The sequence below is a fragment of the Penicillium solitum genome (assembly GCF_028829755.1).
Source record: "Penicillium solitum strain IBT 25940 chromosome Unknown utg000001l_segment0_segment0, whole genome shotgun sequence".
NCBI lineage: Eukaryota > Fungi > Ascomycota > Eurotiomycetes > Eurotiales > Aspergillaceae > Penicillium > Penicillium solitum.
Genome location: NW_027072121.1, coordinates 5562505 through 5579450, shown reverse-complemented (window position 1 = coordinate 5579450; position 16946 = coordinate 5562505). Strand labels below are relative to the sequence as shown.

At 49.3% G+C, this 16946-nt stretch overlaps 6 protein-coding genes across 6 annotated transcripts; 2 read left to right on the top strand and 4 right to left on the bottom strand.

Moving 5' to 3' along the window:
• Window positions 1–175: 175 nt before the first annotated feature.
• On the bottom strand, window positions 176–1534 carry N7455_002105 (folliculin domain-containing protein; the record flags this gene model as incomplete). Its single annotated transcript, XM_040951899.2, has 2 exons — window positions 176–1456; window positions 1523–1534. The coding sequence occupies 2 exons, from the start codon at window positions 1532–1534 to the stop codon at window positions 176–178; spliced, it is 1293 nt and encodes a 430-aa protein (XP_040817850.2).
• Window positions 1535–5198: 3664 nt separating this feature from the next.
• On the bottom strand, window positions 5199–7140 carry N7455_002104 (putative regulatory factor Sgt1; the record flags this gene model as incomplete). Its single annotated transcript, XM_040951227.2, has 3 exons — window positions 6868–7140; window positions 6601–6800; window positions 5199–6530 (listed from the first exon to the last, which is right to left on the bottom strand). Exons 1-3 carry the CDS (start codon window positions 7124–7126, stop codon window positions 5199–5201), a joined length of 1791 nt encoding a protein of 596 aa, XP_040818232.2. The 5' UTR covers window positions 7127–7140.
• A 267-nt stretch (window positions 7141–7407) lies between these two features.
• Window positions 7408–11396, top strand: N7455_002103 (putative spindle-pole body protein (Pcp1); the record flags this gene model as incomplete). The annotated part of the gene is made up of 3 exons (XM_040951798.2): window positions 7408–7977; window positions 8046–10870; window positions 10930–11396. The coding sequence occupies 3 exons, from the start codon at window positions 7408–7410 to the stop codon at window positions 11168–11170; spliced, it is 3636 nt and encodes a 1211-aa protein (XP_040818186.2). The 3' UTR covers window positions 11171–11396.
• Window positions 11397–11904: 508 nt separating this feature from the next.
• N7455_002102 (AAA family ATPase VPS4) lies at window positions 11905–13448 on the bottom strand (the record flags this gene model as incomplete). The annotated part of the gene is made up of 4 exons (XM_040951698.2): window positions 11905–12126; window positions 12186–12636; window positions 12695–13030; window positions 13156–13448. The coding sequence occupies 4 exons, from the start codon at window positions 13446–13448 to the stop codon at window positions 11905–11907; spliced, it is 1302 nt and encodes a 433-aa protein (XP_040818498.2).
• Window positions 13449–13654: 206 nt separating this feature from the next.
• On the top strand, window positions 13655–14310 carry N7455_002101 (tubulin-binding prefolding complex subunit YKE2; the record flags this gene model as incomplete). Its single annotated transcript, XM_040951194.2, has 4 exons — window positions 13655–13802; window positions 13862–14057; window positions 14121–14181; window positions 14251–14310. 4 exons carry the CDS (start codon window positions 13655–13657, stop codon window positions 14308–14310), a joined length of 465 nt encoding a protein of 154 aa, XP_040817629.2.
• Window positions 14311–14807: 497 nt separating this feature from the next.
• N7455_002100 (phosphoglycerate mutase, 2,3-bisphosphoglycerate-independent) lies at window positions 14808–16861 on the bottom strand (the record flags this gene model as incomplete). The annotated part of the gene is made up of 5 exons (XM_065604222.1): window positions 14808–15084; window positions 15151–15733; window positions 15791–16528; window positions 16588–16644; window positions 16717–16861. The coding sequence occupies 5 exons, from the start codon at window positions 16859–16861 to the stop codon at window positions 14877–14879; spliced, it is 1731 nt and encodes a 576-aa protein (XP_065462713.1). The 3' UTR covers window positions 14808–14876.
• Window positions 16862–16946: the final 85 nt, after the last annotated feature.

Below are 16946 nucleotides of genomic sequence, written 5' to 3'. Positions count from 1 at the left end.
AATGCAGAAATCGGTCGAAACACCTTGCCAACACGGATAAAAACGCAAGAAAAAAGTGCAAAAAAAAGAGAATAACACAAGGTCAAAGTTGAAGGTGCCTGAAAAAAAAAAAAAAAAAGAACAAAGCAGGCGGGTATCTCAATAAGAGGTTCATGCAAATGATGAAAAGAATGTTTCAAGCCATGACGGGCCGGCGAGGCGCAATAGGAATCGCCTTTGGTCCCGCGGAAATTTCAAGGTTCGACATGTCGATGTCATTGCCGTCATACTTCTGGTCATCCTTTGGTTGTCTTGCCTTGGAGACTAGGACTGGCTGAGAAGGACTGGCGCTTTCTTCGTCGCCGACAGTGCTGCAGACAAAGCGTTCCTCATTGAGAGGGATTCCGCCAAACATTGAGCCCAGCTGTTGCAGAAGTGCGACGAAATGAGCATGTAATTCGGTAAAGATGTATTCATTGCCGACGATTTCGGCCAAATTGCGGGCACGAATCTGGCCGGCTGCACGGCGGCCTGCCGGGTCCATACCCCGGCCGGTGAGGAAGGATGAAACGGGAGGGTACTGACGGCCGGGCTGTCTTCCCGGGTTGTTCTGCTCGTCGCGAGTCTTCTCGTCTTCCTGGAAGCGCTCAGCAGCGTGAACAATGCTGGTTGCGATGCGACCGAATGCGCGCCAGATGATGGGACATGCGCGGAATGCTCTTCCGGCATCGCGCCCCGCTAATGCGACCAGCGCATAACTGCGTCGCTTGCCGCGGGCCATGGGGTCTGGCAGGCGGAAAATGTAGGCGATTGTGTAACCAGCGACTCCGTCACCGAAGCAGATGGGGCCAGAGGAAAGTCCCCGGGGCAAGAGCTCACAGCTTAGGGTGCGAATAGAGGAGCGTCTGAGGAGTGCATAGTCAGCGGGGTTAGGTGGGCCGCGCTGAGAGAGATAGGTGTGAATGTGTGTGTGACATGAAGCATCGGAGGCCACTGAGGCAGAGCGAAGTGAGTCGGGAGGAGAAGCATGGGTGTGATAGTCGGTCTCATCATCCACCTCTGAATGGTTGTTGCCACATGAGTAAACTAGCTCGCGCGAGCGTAGTACGGGGCTAGTGGAATTGCCCTTGGCGTCGCGACTTCCAGGCGCACCGGGAGGTAGCTGTTTGCTGACATTTTCTGGCAGAGACAAACTGCAACTGGCGCAGGTGTCGCCATTTGCACCACCTCGATTGGATTTATCTTCGGCTGAGGTCGGATGTTCTTTGAGGAAGTACGGGTGATCTTCAATTCTGGGCGACTTCGAGTCGACGGATTTCTGAGATCGAGACTCGTGATCGAAGCGAGACTCATGGGAAGCTGGGGTACCCTGGGGAGATTCGGGTTCGGGGTGACATTGCGGGCATGAAAAAGGTAGAACCTGCGAGCAAATGATGGAGGTGGGACCATGCACCTCGCAGAAGTGCGTCAAAGAGAGCTGAGAAAGGTCAAGAAAGTCAGTTCAAGCTCATCATAGTGTATTGTATGCTTTATTTCTACTCACAATGAAATCCATGGTGGACCTGATCAAGCAATAACCAGCATCTTTAGTCCATTGTCCCAAGGCATGCTGTGACTGGATAATGACGAAAGGCTGGTATGCGGGTCCACACAGTGACCAGGTTCCAGGGAAAAGAAGGTTAAAAACAAAAAAGAGTAAAAGGGAAGTGAAGGGGTAAAGAGTTGAGAGATATTAAAAGAGAAAAAGAGAAAAAGGCAGAGAGTAGTGGAGTTTGTAATGTGATAAATAAGAAGACAAGCAATAATAATCGAAGGGGCTAAGGCCCTGGCCTCTTTCCCGGGGGGGGGGGGGGGAGGATTTCGGTGGAAGACCGGGAGTTACACTCTCTCTACAGGCACTCTTCTCTCAAATGGAAGGTCGATGGAAGGATAGAACTTCTCCACTGGGGGAATCCACTTCTCTTAACTTGTCTTTTTTTATTTTTCTTCTTTTAATTACCTTTTTTACCTTTTTATAACTCTCTGTATGGAGTAACTCTGTTTAACATCTTTGTTTCTTTTACTATTCAAAATGTAATCTATCGTCTATCGTACTTTCTACACCTTTACCTATATATTTACACCACCCTTCCGGATGCCTTCCGATCACATTCTTTCATGCTCTTCTCCTGGATTGCTGCATGTGAAAGTCATTCTAAAATCGGGCCGACCATTAATATTCATGGGTTTCCGTGCTTTGCCTAGCGTCTTGACCCGAGGGGCCGTTCTCGTCTGTCTTTGGACCGTTGCGTACAAGTGGATAAGGTGGCTGCAAACAAGGGCTCCATTGTGGGAATATTTGTGGTACCAATGATCGTGCAGATAATTCGGTATTAATTCCATCTATGATCTTGATCTTGATACGTACATGGTATATCCATATGGATACAATTTGAAGGCATTATGATCTATCAAATATTAGACAAATCGTCAGGGATTCACCGGTCCCACTTTAGGCATGTCGCTTTTTTTTTTGCTTTTGATATTTTTTTCTTTTTCTTTTGATGTTACTCGAAAATCAGCATGTGTCAGATCAGTCGACAGCCGTCTCTATTCCAGCCATCCGCCCGGTGGATTTCCTCGGGGGGTAATCTGGAGATAACTCCGTGTTAGGGGGGCACCAGTAAGGAGGTGAAGGGAAGTATTCCCTGTCCTCCGATTTGCTGAGCCTCATATATTACCTAGGTAGATGTATATATATTTCTTAGGAGTTCGGGTATACAACATACTCCCTCGCTTCTGGACGATCTTGGGTCCCAAAGATGTTCATCTTTCCCCAAGTGGGACACCAAACAGTTCCGTGGGAAAAGTGGGAATCGGGGGAAATATTCCCAGGTTAGCGTGTTCAACAGGGATCTAAACTTTATGGGATTTCCCGACAAGCCTCCGGGAGTCGTAGGATCATACTTGATGTTCCTCTTTACTTTTCGCCGGTATATTCTCGTTTTAGTTTTTTGAATGATATAACTACATAAGAATATACTTTGAACTGGAAACTCATAGTTCAGATGATCCAAGGATTTCCAAGGATCTCCGATATATCCCCCCTTCACCCGGATGAGGATCGTCTTCGGAGTTAATTTCCAGAGTTAACTTCTATTAAATCAGCCTTTCATCCGTCCCGTCCAGATGACAAACGGATGCGGCTAACATACCATCTCCGATCCTACTCCGAGGGTATACAGGCTATATTCCCAAAAAGATGAAACAGACCCTAACACTCCGAAATAGTAGTTGCCCCGGCATTGAGCCTGAATTCCAAAATCCTAGATCCTTGCCGATATAAGCCAGGTGACCTCCGTACGGAGGTATACAAAGTACCTTACAATCAGGCAGCCTTCTACCACTAGTCGCACACTAAGTACACTAGTTAAGTACACTAGTGTACCCTGTGTAGCAGCCTTCAAAGTCCTGTCATCTACTTTTTATAATATATACCCCGTCTCATTATTCCTTCGATGTGATTCTCACCCTATCACGCCGAGAATATAGTTGATTTTCGATCCAATTTAAAATTGACAGTGAGGGATTTAGCATAATATTTATTAAAAAAAACGGAAGAAAAAAAAAGAGCGAACCCACTAAACCACAGGAACCCACTGGACACGAGCGGATCCCTGATTATTTTCGCCAAATAGGCACACGACACTTTAACGGTTCCCGAGGTCGGCCTTTCAATGAATTGCCGGTTTCTCCATACGGAGGATTGAATTCCGTCCATAGGTCCATTTTACCTAATTAAACCTCGGAAGTTACTTATTATGAATATACTAGACTCACGTTAAAACACTATTCAGTGTTCCACAATGTTCTACACGTGAGACAATGTAGATTATATGGGGGGATTAGACCCGGGGCTTTAGACGGAGTATACGGAGTATGCGGAGTACTATATTGGAGTTGCAATTTATTACTCAAATCCGATTATTTCGGGAAGGTGGTTTATGTACGTAAACGCCAATGTGGTTCTCGTGCAGAAAGTGGATCGGCTATTGAGACATCCTTATATTGTCCCCGAGGTCAGGAACAATCGGTAAGCTAAACCTGGAACACTTGGGCCGATCCAAGACATGGACGATCTAGCCAATTTCGCCACGTGGAATTCCCAAAGTACGTACTAACTAGATTGCTGATCAGCGGCCTTATATGCAACCTTACTATGTACCTACAACCTACAACCTAGTTACAACCTACAACATTGTACGGATACGGAGTACAACATTCCATATTATTAGAGTCTATGATTGCATAGCCTTAATAGAGGCGAGTCACAAGATCAAGTCAGTCGGGCACTCGCTTCGACAGTCCGTTGCTCCATCGGACAATTAAACCACTAAAATAAATGGGTACTCGCCTCTGGCTGTCGCCACCCTGCGGGTATGCTAGTCTACGTGGCGTATCGGGTTGATTATGTATCATGTATGCGTGTTGTGCAGCTGTATGCCTTGATGATGGATTGCCCCTACTAGCTAGCCCCACTAGCACTGGCAAGTTATTCAGGCAACTAGTATGTACTCCGTAGGGACCGTCCCGTTGAACCATATATCCTAGGAGAGTGGAACAGGTTTAGTGAAAACATGTTTTATGACTAGTATTGCACTTGATGTTTAGTTGTAAGCTTAAACTGTCGCATGGCATTTGACCGCAAGATGTGAGGGGTCTTGCAGACATTCGATTTATTTCCACAAGCTACATATTTAAAGGGGTATATAATTACTTGACCTAGAGAAGACATATCAAGATTGTGAGACAGTGAAGCCTCATTTAGCCGCCCTGGGCGGAATTGTCAAGTTTGACGTATGATCACCCGCTAACTGCCCAAGGGATGTCGGACATGCCCCTGAAATATGGAATCAGAAGTTTTTTTTTTCTCTCTTGTTTTCCATTAATAGACATCATGGCGCTGCGAGATGTTGGCTCGACCGCGTTATCAGCCCCACTATCCCCCTGGGCGGGTGTGGAAGGCGATATCACAGAACCATATTGATCAGTAACCACAATAGGAATCCCTGTATCTTTGGTCGAGAGATCGTCTTGTCTAGCGAAACAAGACATTTATCCAGTCAATCGCATGGGGCTGGTACTAAATCCATTGCTGATTTCCATTGCTGATTTGATTCAGGGTCTGTTCTCAGGCATGTCGAATGACTACCCACACACATAGTTCGAGCATGTCCTATTCAAGGACGGTCATACTTAGGCATGCGCATGTTCATCATTGACAGCATATTGCCCGCCGGACCAGAGGCTCCAGCTTGGCCCTGAAGACTCTCCAACAAATTCTTAGCGAGGTTGATGTTGATGTTCTCATCCTCGTCATCTTCACTGGAGATCTTGGCAGCCTCTCCTTTGGATGCACCTGCCTCGTCAGAGGACAATTCTTGCGGGCGCCGGTTGAGATCGAGTATACCCGTCCCTTGTAATTCCGCCTCCATTCGCCGGGAAAGCTCCTTGATCTGCTCCGTGTCGTCTTCCCCGTCCGAGTCGAGGTCTTGCACTCGTTTGCGGATGGAATCAGATCCAGAGGGCATGCCCATCATCTCTTTCATCATTCTGGAGAATTCCTCTTCGTTGAATGATGCATCCTTATCCTCGCCTTCACTGTCGACTTCTTCGTCATCATCTTCATCTTCATCGACATCAGAATCCGACTCAAAGTCATCAATGAAATCGGCACCATCGAAGCCCGCTGAGTTATCATTCAGGAACTCTTCAAAGCGAGCCACAATACGTTGAAGATTTTCTTGGGCACCAGAGTCACCGAATTTTCCAGCATCTTCTGTCTTTCCTTCACCTCTTCCTTTGAGCTCTGTCTCCAGATCTTCATAGTTGATATCGAGCCATTTTTCATCGTCCTCTCGCTTGTCCCAGGTTTCTTGGATTTCTTTATCTGTGGGAAGGGGTTCATCTCCCGTCTCCACATCCTCGAGCAGGAACTTCATTTCCCTGACCGCAGGCTTGTCTTGATTTTGGGGATCGTACAGCAGCATCTCGAATCCACACGCAAGTTTCATTCCTGCTTCCGCTCGCTCATATGCTTTGCGATCTTCAGTGGAGGGCAGCTTGCCCGCCCAGGTATTTGGCACAGGAAATTCCTGGCTCTTGAGTTGCGCATATCCGACACGCGTAAACCGAACACTAACGTCGACCAAGTCGTCCGGCTTGAAAACAAGGTCAGACGCATCCTTAGCTCGTAGTGGTCGCAGAGCGATCGGATCACGAACATAGAACGCTTCCACGGCAGGTGAGATATAGGCTGGCTTTTGGTGTAGGAGGAATGCAGCCTTGCGAGGAATTGTGATGATGGCGGAGTGAAGGTTTTCGCTGATTTGCTGAGGGTACTTGCGTAGACGGTAAAAGGCCTCTTCTTGAATTATTGTCGAACGAAGAAGGCGACCGGGTTCGTTCTGAATAATCTTTCGTGCCTCTGGGAGTGAGATTTTCTCGGTGACCTGTCTCTTCGTCTCTTGCTTGGGCTTGATGATTCGGAGCTCTCCTTGGTTGATCCACACCTATGCATGGATTGGCTGGTTAGTATGATGTCTCTAACAAGTCGGTGTGAATTAACTGGCCATAACTCACCCTGTTGTCTGCGACATCTGGCTCTATCCACGCTGGGAGTGTTCCCGCAGCTTCAATGAGAAGAAACTCGCCATCGCCGTCCGCCACTTTGACCCAAATATCTTTGTGTCGCTTGGTCAGTTCACGGAGGAAGTAGACAATGACCCATTCATCTTCGATAGAGTCACCGAAGGTAGTGCGACCCTGTAGTGAGGTGATTCCTAAACCCCGCGACAATTAGCTTTAACCTTTTTTTAGAGGTAGGTCTCAATAATAAGAGTTCTGTACCATCTTCTTTTGTAATCTCCAATTTAAAGGCCTCACGCTGCCAGATGTAATCCTTGAGCAAATCTTTGGTTAAATCCGCTGCCGTATGTTGCACTTCAAGCAATCGTGCCCGGGTCTCGGCAGCTTCATCGATAACGGCGTGGGTGGGGGAGGGCGGGATGTGATAAATTGAGTATTCGACAGCGTCGTCGGGAAGCTCTGGTTTTGGGATAGGACGGAAGGTTGATTGGAACCATGCGATATCCTCCTCAGAAGTCATGACTGATCTTGTGCTGTCAAAGATCAATGACCTCATGCATTCTTCTGCTGGAAAAAAAGTAAAAGCGGCGAAATTCACATCCCGTGATCTACACGCTAATCCCAGTCAGGTTAGAAATCAACAGAGGAGTCCACGCTAAACCTAACACAGCCGGGGATAACTCGCCCAAAACACGTCTGTGATTGTCAAGCGTGAAATTTCAGTCTAAACTTCGCTCCTGCCCTTATTGACGGTGATGGTCACGCGCTGAAAGGTTTTGGCCCACCTCCCCCTGTTCAAACATGGCCTTCCCCTACATCGACACGCCGCGCACCGAATACGACGGCAACGCGACTTACCTTACAACCGGGTTTCGCAGCGCGGGGCGGCATCACTTGTCTGCACTCGATTCCCTTGAAAATTCATTCCAAACACCATCCAAGGACAACGATGTGATCAAAGGTTTCGACAAACGCGTCACTCCGCGCGCTGGTGCTGCTTCCAAGTCAACAAGAAGCGCGTTACGACATCTTCCAGCAACAGCCCCCGAGAAGGGAGAGTTTACCCCGTTAATGAAGAGCGCGACGAAGAACAATCTCCTGAGGAATATGTCTGCGGCCCGAGGAACAGACGGTCCGAAAACCCCGGGATATCAGCGAGAGACCCGTCGCAGCAACGCCCACACACCCGGCTTGCCTGCTATGGACATGTCTGACATATACGAGGAGGATCGGACAATGGAAGAGTCAACTCCAGTTCCACACGCTGCAAGCAGTAGTGCGCAAAGTACACCGTTGCCCGCATTGTCAGGGCGCAACGGAGGAGTCCTTGGTGATGGAGGGAATAATTTGTCGCTCAAGGACCAAGCTATGGTATGATACATATCCCTACCATTATGTTTTGCACCCAACTCTCTGCAGGTTAATGCTGACGCCAACAGGCCATTGATCAACTTAGCAAAGTCAATTTCAGTTTGAAGCTGAGGATTCACTTCATGGAAGAACAACTGCAAAAGGCTGGCCCGGAATACAATAACGAAGCCCTCAAAGAAAACAGAGAGCTCAAGGTCTTGCGATTAACGATGCAACGCGATATTGCCCGATACCGAAAGAGCCTACAGCAGGCAGAGAAAGATCTTGAGGACTACCAGCTACAGCTTGTGGAATTAAAGGAGAAATCATGGAGGGAGCAAGCAGATCAGACGGTACAACGTGAAATGGATATCATGCGCGAAGAGCTTGAATCGCGTGACCTCGAACTCCGAGAAGCGCGCGACGAATTGAGGCAAATCAAAGATACCCAATCGCAAGAGACCGATAAGCTTCGCGACGATATTGAAGATTTAGAAGCAAGCTCGAGAGAGAAAGATCGGCTGCTCGAGGAACGTGAAGAAGAGCTGGAGGATCTGAAACGTAACGCTGAGGAGAATGGCGCAGCTTCAGAGCTCCAGGTTGAGCTAGACCGTGCTAAGGAGCAGATGCAAGAGCTCCATGATAGTCTTGCCCGGGCCAAGTCCGAAACCAGAGAGTCAGTGGATGCCGCAAGGCAGGCTATTGAAGAGAAGGACCGCGCCGAGGAGGATTTGAGAGAATTGCAGGACGAAATGTCGAACAAATCTTTTACCACCAAAGGACTGAGCCGGCAAATGGAGGACAGGACCGAAAAGCTCGAAGAAGAGATACGTGAGCTGCAACAGGAGAACGATGCTCTGAGGACAGAACTGGAGAGTAAAACCAACCATGCGACCCTCCTCGAAGAGCGTTATCAAACTATCCAACATGGCCTAGAAGATAACGCCCACCAACTAGTTGAGGACCTTGATGTGGCCAGGCGTGATCGCGATCAAGCCCGACAGGACCTAAAAATTACTTCTGCTCGACTACAGGAGGCCTTGGACGAACTCCAGCGTGGAACGGACGAAAAGGAACTTCTTCAAACTCGCCATCATGCGCTGACTGATGAATCGGGAGGACTACAAATCGAACTTGACCGTGCACAATCCAGAATCCGCGAACTTCAAAAAGCGGTTGAAGATGCCACATCTCGCGCTCAGGATGAAGGACACAACATTCGCTGGCAGCACAAAGCGGAACTTGAACGGCTGCAAGAGGAGATCGAAAACCTTCACCACGAGATTGAGGAGAAGGAAGGCCGATTTGCCGTCGATCAAAGCCGCTGGGAAAGCAGCAAGCGGACTCTACAATCAGAGAAAGCATGGGCAGAAGGCCAAGCGGCAGACTTGAAGCGCACCATCGACACACTTCAGGAAGCCGGTAGCACATACTCTGGGAAGGAGTCTAGGCTCCAAGAGGCCATTGATAGCGAGAAAAAGCGCTATACGCAAGAAAAGTCTATGCTGAATCGCCAAATCCAAGATCTGAAAGACGACCTCGACAAGACAAGACGCGACCTTGATGAAAAACGAGACGAGCTTCTTACGGCGAAGCAGGATGCTCGGGTATCTAGACGCGAAGAGCAAGCACTTGCAGACAAGGTGCGAGCTCTGGAAGACGAGGTGATCGTTTTACAATCGAGTTTGGCGGATGAGCAAGAACTTGCTAAGGGTCGACAAAATGGGACATCTGACCTGGACAAAAACTTGGAAAAGTCTATCGCCGAAAGACAGAAGCTCCGTGATCAGCTTGCAAATGCTCATGTGGAGATGTTTGACCTGAAGGCTTCGGCGCAGGAGATTGAGGTTGAACGCAATGAGCTTCAAGCTCAACTCGACCGAGTCCAGAATGCAGATGACACCACCCGGTTTGACCGCGCCAAACTTGAACTACGCAAGACTGTAACAAGACTTGACAACGAACTCAAAATACTGCGAGACGCCAAAGCGTCCCTTGAGGACCAGCTTGTCTCAGAAAGTGAGCGGTTTGTAGCAGAGGAGGGTCGTCTTTCGGCTGAAATCGATCGCCTTCAAGATAAATTGCTTGCTGGCTCGGGTAACCGAGATCGAGAACTCACTTCGGCCAAGACAAAGGTACAGCGCCTGGAGCGTCGCGCCCAGGAACTGGAAGCTCTTCTTGAGCAGCAGCAGCCTGTAGCAGAGAATGAACAATCTGGCACACATGGTGACTTGTCTTTACTTCGACACAGCCTGGAGGAGGCTAGGAAACGCGAAAAGATCCTCCTCCAGCGTGAGTCCAAGCAGAAGTCTTCTGCGCAAAATTACAAGTCCCGAGTTGAGGAATTGGAAAAGGATCTTCATGATGCGATGATGAACAAATTCGAGTCCCACTCCCCACAAAATTCTCCATCAAACAAGCTCCATGAAGAGCTACGCAGTCTACGAAAACAAGTGGCTGAAGCACACCGATCCCTCCAGAAGGTGAACACAAAGAACCGAGAGCTAGAACGTGCCGCGATGAAAGAAGAGGACCAAAAGGACTTCCATGAGCTCCTTAGGTCCTCTACCCTCGAAGCCGAATCACTGGCCCTAAAACTCTCCGAACGAGAAGCCCGCCTGAACGAATTGAAGTCACATGTGCGCCGGATTCGCGAAGAACGAGATGCCCACAAGCGCGAGGCCGAAGCAGTAACCAAAAATCTCGATATGTTACAAAGACGCCACGACGAAATCCTCGAGAAAACCTCCCTTTCTAAGTCTACCAACAAAACCAAACATGAAAAAGAGATTCGAGGCCTGGGCAAGGAAATCATCTGGCTTCGCGCTCGCCTACAGCGTGAAGAAAAATTCCGCCGTGATCTTGCCTGGAGCAAGGGCTTGATGGAACTTGGTGAACGCGTCCGAGTTGCATGGTTCGTACCCCCATTTCTATCTAATATTATCTGCAATACAGCTAACAGGTTACCAACAGCAACGATGCCGATCTCCGTATGATTTCCGAGATGGGCGTGCAGGCCCGTGACCGAGCTCCTATCCGCACTCCCCGTCATAAATTAAAATCCGCCATATCTCTTGTGAGGGCCGCTGTTCGCATGCAAAAGATGAGCAGTGATTGGAAGCGGACGAAGAAACTGGGCGAGGGCTTGAAGCGTGCTAAGACTGAAATGCTTAAGCGTCGTGATAGCTCGAACAAGAGCTTGCTTGGCCAGTAGATGGATCGGTGCTGTGTTTTATGTCATTCGTGATTTTGTCTCTTGTTCTTCCAGCGTCGACCTTCTGTCATGAGAGATTCCCCCGACATGTCTTGCAAGTATACTAGCTTTTTTTTTTTTCAACTTGTTTCGTGTTTCCGTGTCTACCTTCATTTTTATTGAGGCGTTCTAGGGCTGGCTTTGTGCCAGTTTGTTCGAATCATTTGTGCATAGTGTCATCCCAGCGAGGAATTTGATGAGTCAAGAACAGTTATTCATTTACGTAGCATCTGTCAGTACAGAAATTGAGCCTTGATTGGCATTAATTACACCTACAAGCTACGGCGAAAACCATACAAGTTTGTACTAGTAGTTAGTCTTCAAAGCAGCATGTATGCAGCTTCTCACACGCTTTCCGATAACGGAGACACTCGCGAGGATAGACGCATGAAAATATTTGCTTGGCCAACGCCGGCCATTGCCAAAAGTAATTGAGAAACGCTTATAAACACCAAACTCTTCGGAGACACCCACCAAAAAACCACAGGAATCCGAAATGAAGCAAGCATTGACATGGACACAGATAAAGCGTAGGGGAAAATAGAGACTATGAGCAAGGGCATGAGATATTCAGCTCTCGTCCTCCCTGGAACAAGCCAAGGAGCCAGGGTTTTATGCTGTCGATCAACTGGGATAGAAAGATTCACATTTCGGAGGCCATGATGAAGAAACGTCGACCATCTCGGAAGATACGATCATGCGCCTTCACTGCCGAATTCTTGAGTCCATTCAGCGTTCCTTGTGAGATCCTCACCGCTAACAGTTGGCCGAGAGTTCTTCACTGCCTTGATAAAATCCTTCAGAGTGAGAGTTGGCTCCAGGAGCTTATCCGCATCGACGTCGAGCCAGTTCATTTCCATTGCGCCCGCATCCCCTGGTGAGCAAGGCGTGAGTTTCTCTACGCCCTCGTCGAGTACCTGTAAAAGAGCCGGGTCAGTCGCTGTGCATTGGAATGGTGAGGACTGAGTATACATACCTTCTTATAATGTGTTGCTCCTTGAATCTTGCGGATTGGCTGCATCAGTGCATCCTGCACGCAAATACTAATATCGCTACCGGAGTAGCCCTCGCTTAGATCGGCCAATTGGCGATAGTCGATCTGGGTCATTTGGCACGGCGTCGAGCCTACGGCTAGCATGAACATCTTCATTCGTGCATTGAAATCGGGAAGACTGATGTGTACTCTTCGCTGGAATCGTCGCCGAATAGCAGCATCCAGTTGCCAGGGGATATTGGTTGCGCCCAGAATCAGAACACCCTTCGAGTCTTTGCCGACACCGTCCATCTGTACAAGTAATTCGGTTTTGATACGTCGCGAGGCCTCGGACTCTCCTTCGCCACGGGGTCCGCACAGCGCATCGACCTCGTCGATGAAGATAATCGCGGGCTTATTCTCACGAGCCATGTTAAACAACTGCTTCACAAGTCTAGACGCGAATTAGTACGCAACTTTCGAAGCTCCCGTAGATGAAGATGTTGCCCTACCTTTCACTCTCACCCATCCACTTCGAAACCAGATCACTACTGCTGACGCTGAAGAATGTGCTGTTTGCCTCCGTTGCCACGGCTTTGGCAAGATAAGATTTTCCCGTTCCCGGAGGACCGTAGAGCAAGATACCCTTCCAGGGTTGACGCTTGCCAGTGAACAAATGGGGGAACTTGATGGGAAGAATGACAGCTTCCTTCAATGCTTCCTTTGCGTTCTCCAGGCCAGCAACATCCTCCCACTTCACGTTCGGCTTGTCTGACAGGATAGCTCCTTGAAGCGCCGATCGAAGCTTTTTCGCATCCGCATCTTCGCCGTTATCATCATCTTCCTTCCTGTATGATACAGTGTTGTTAGCGGGGATAACATAGGACGATAGCCCACTCGCTAGCACTGCCTATCACACATATGGGAAGGTGCTAGAGCGAGAAGCTCTTGTGAAAAGAAGTCGAGTACATACCCTCCCTTCCCACTGCCTTGCGCCACCTTTCCATTTGCGCCAACCGCACTTGGTTTTTTCCGATCCTCGGCCAGGTGATTCTTAAGCTTCTCCGCGCGATCCATATACTCGCCGGCCTTTGAGCGGATCATCTCCTTCGATTTCGGGTTCTTCTCCCATTTCAAGGCCAGCATGAACAATTCGAGTGCGGAGTAGTACATCTGATAAGCCTTTTCGTACTCGCCATCGTTGTCATTCTCGATCGCCTTCTTGACCGTATCGATCGCCCGCCCCAGAAAATCGGTATTACTCATGATGGGCAATGCGTGTGCTGTCTGGGGTAGAGGGAGCAAGTCGACCGCGGAGGCAGATGTGATAAAGCGGGGAGAGGTGAGCAAGGGTTGGGGGGGCAATGGGCCAAGGCTGGAGGGATAGGCAACGAGTTGGTAGAAGAGAAAACTTGAAGATTCTTTGGTTGTAGAAGAAAAGAGGTACAAAACAGCCCTAGAACCGAGGGTTGATGGGAATTGGAGGGGAAAGTGAGAGTGGAAGTTGTTTACGGGCGGGAGCCATTGATTTTCCCTCCTCCCACTTCACCTCCAAGTTCACCATGGACCCCCAGAAACAGCTTCAAGCACTCTCGGAAGAGTTCCAGGGATTGCAGACCGGTATGTCTAGATATCTAATTAATCACAACAACAGCTACTGACCTTTCTCGCACTTCCAGAGCTTGAGGTTCTGGTCGACGCCCGCCAGAGACTCGAATCGCAGCAGCAAGAGAACGAAGGTGTACAGACCGAGTTCGCCCAGCTGGACGATGAATCCAACATTTACAAGCTTGTTGGCCCGGTGTTGCTGAAGCAGGATAAGACCGAAGCCACCATGGCCGTCAACAGTCGGTTGGAGTTCATTGAGAAGGAGATGTCAGTGCTACTGCCTTGGCCACTGTGAACCAACGAAAATATATGCTGACTGAGAACCTACAGCAAGCGAATTGAAGGCGAGATTGAGGCGACACAAGAAAAGAGCGAGAAGATGCGCTCAGAGGTAAACCGCCCTCATCCAACTACAATCCACCACCCCCACCATATATGCATATTCTAACCCCTCACCCAGCTCATCCAACTCCAAAGCCAGGCTCAACAGCAGGCTGCTGCCGCTTCGGCCTCCGCATAAACTCAAAAGTTCTCTGAACCCGCAGGCGAAGAAGGATATATCACCCGGAGATGCAATAGGTGGCGTGCGAGCTATGAAGCTGACGTCGGATGGGATCAACCCTCAACCAGTTCACTATGATTCGGTGCATGCACTATGCAACTGTGAACACTATTTTGGAGGTACGATATCTCGAGGAATGCTTGGACATTGACCAAATCCCAATTGAGTTGGGAAAGCTTGGAGGAAATGTATGATCTGTGCAGGTGCCTGACACCAGAACAGCGCATGGATCAGTTTAAAGATATACCCTCGAAATTTTAATGCAACGCTATCAAAAGTGATCGATTGGGCTTTGAAGTCTTTTTCTTAATGTTGCTTTATGCCTTCGATCTTTCAATAATACCTTCCCATCAAGAAGGACGCATATGAATCAAGTAAAGAAATATTTGAAAGCATCCCCAAAGCAGCTAGAAGATGGGTGACTTCTGATATTATAAAATCAAAAGGAAAGATCATGTGTATATTGACAAAATTCTATTCATTGATTCATAATCAAACATTTATGTACGAAAAACTCTAGTTATCTAGGACTTGACCAGCAGGTTGGCACCGGTCATCTCCTCGGGCTGCTCAACGCCCATGGCGGCGAGAACGGTAGGCGCAACATCACCCAAGACACCGCCCTTCTTGAGGCTCCAGCCCTCAGGGGCGTTGGCCATAACGAAGGGAACCTTGTTAAGGGTGTGGGAGGTCTTGGGGGTGCCCTTCTCGTTGAGCATCTCCTCGGCGTTTCTGCGAATGTGGGTTAACTAGCAATCCTCTAGATGAAAAGTGTTCCTGATTCGCAGGATAACTTACCCGTGATCGGCGGTAATGAACAGAACGTAGTTGTTCTTCTTGCAGGCCTCATAGATCTCGCCAATGGCCTTGTCAGTGGCAGCAACACCCTGGATGGCGGCCTCGTACACGCCGGTGTGGCCAACCATGTCGGGAGGGGCGAAGTTGTTCATAACAAAGTCGAACTTCTTCTCGCCAAGGCGCTCAGCCATCTTGGTACCGACGGCAGCTGCACTCATCTTTGGGTCAAGATCGTAGGTAGCAACTCGGGGCGAAGGGATCATATCTCGGGTTTCGCCAGGGAAATCCTTTTCGATGCCACCGTTAAAGAAGAAAGTGACGTGAGCGTACTTCTCAGTCTCAGCAATGTGGCATTGCTGGAGGTTCTTCTTGGCAAGCCATTCGGCCAGCACGTTACCCATGTGCTGAGGGGGGAAAGCAACATCGAAGGTGTAGTCAGTCTTGTACTGGGTCATGGTGGTGAGGGAGATGTTCTTGGGGTAGGGGAAGTCGGGACGCGGGGAACGGTCATGGTCGCCCAGCAGCTGGGTGATTTCACGGACGCGATCCGAGCGGTAGTTGAAGAAGAAGAGGGTATCGTCATCTATACAGGCTCAATTAGCTATCATCACATTGTCTTTTGGGCTTGGACCACACGTACCTTGGACACGGCGCTCCTTGCCGCCAACAATGATGGGCTTCAGGAACTCATCGTTCTCGTTCTTCTCGTAGCGCTCCTTGATGGTCTGTAGCGGGTCCGAGCTGTCCTCGCCCTCGCCAGTGACCAGGCCCTTGAGGCCAATCTCAACACGCTCCCAGCGCTTATCGCGGTCCATGATGTAGTAGCGGCCCACGACAGTGGCAATCGCGCCGATACCGATCTCCTGGGTCTTCTCAAGCACCTCCTTCATGAACTTGTCGGCGCTCTTGGGGTCGGTATCACGTCCATCAGCGAAGAAGTGGATGAAGACCTCGGGGATCTGCATGTCCTTGGCGGCCTGGAGCAAGGCGAACAAATGAGTGATGTTGGAGTGAACACCACCATCCGAGACCAAACCCAGAAGGTGGAGACGTCCATTACCCTCCTTTGCACGGGTGAAAGACTTGACAACACTGGGGACCTTGCCCATCTCGCCCTTCTTGAGGGTCTGGTCAATGCGAACACTGTCCTGCCAGACAACACGACCAGCACCAATGTTCAGGTGACCGACCTCACTGTTGCCCATCAGGCCCTCGGGCAGACCAACCGCGAGCGATGAGGCATCCAACTCGGCGAAGCCCTGGGCGGTCTTGGAGTTGGGCTCAGCGAAGCCGGACATGTGTGGGGTATCAGCCGCGGCGATGGCATCTCCCTGGGGTGGGGAGTTGGGGCCTGCAATACCCCAGCCATCAATCACAACTATAAAGCTTGTATTAGCCTGCATATCTTTTGAGGACCTGGGTGGCAGTCAATCATACTCAAGGCAACTTTTTGGTCAGCCATAGTGGGGTTTGTTATCGTGATTTGAATCACACCTAGAGTTATATGAATATAGATCAATTGCTGAACCAAGAGAAATCCAACAGTAAACCGACAGAGCTGCTTACCTTTAAACAGATGTTTAGAGGAGAAGAGATCGAAAGGGGGAATCAGACCACCAACGAAGAAAAAAAAGGCCGCCGGTGAAGGAGGGGCATGGGCCCCGACGTCACCGTCACCGGGTGCCAGGAGCGTATTTGCTGAGATAATCATGTGTTGCGGCCGAATCTACAGGGTGTCTTCCGACTCTTCCCTAAAAACTTACCCCAGCCGGGATCTACTCGTCCTTTAGATATCT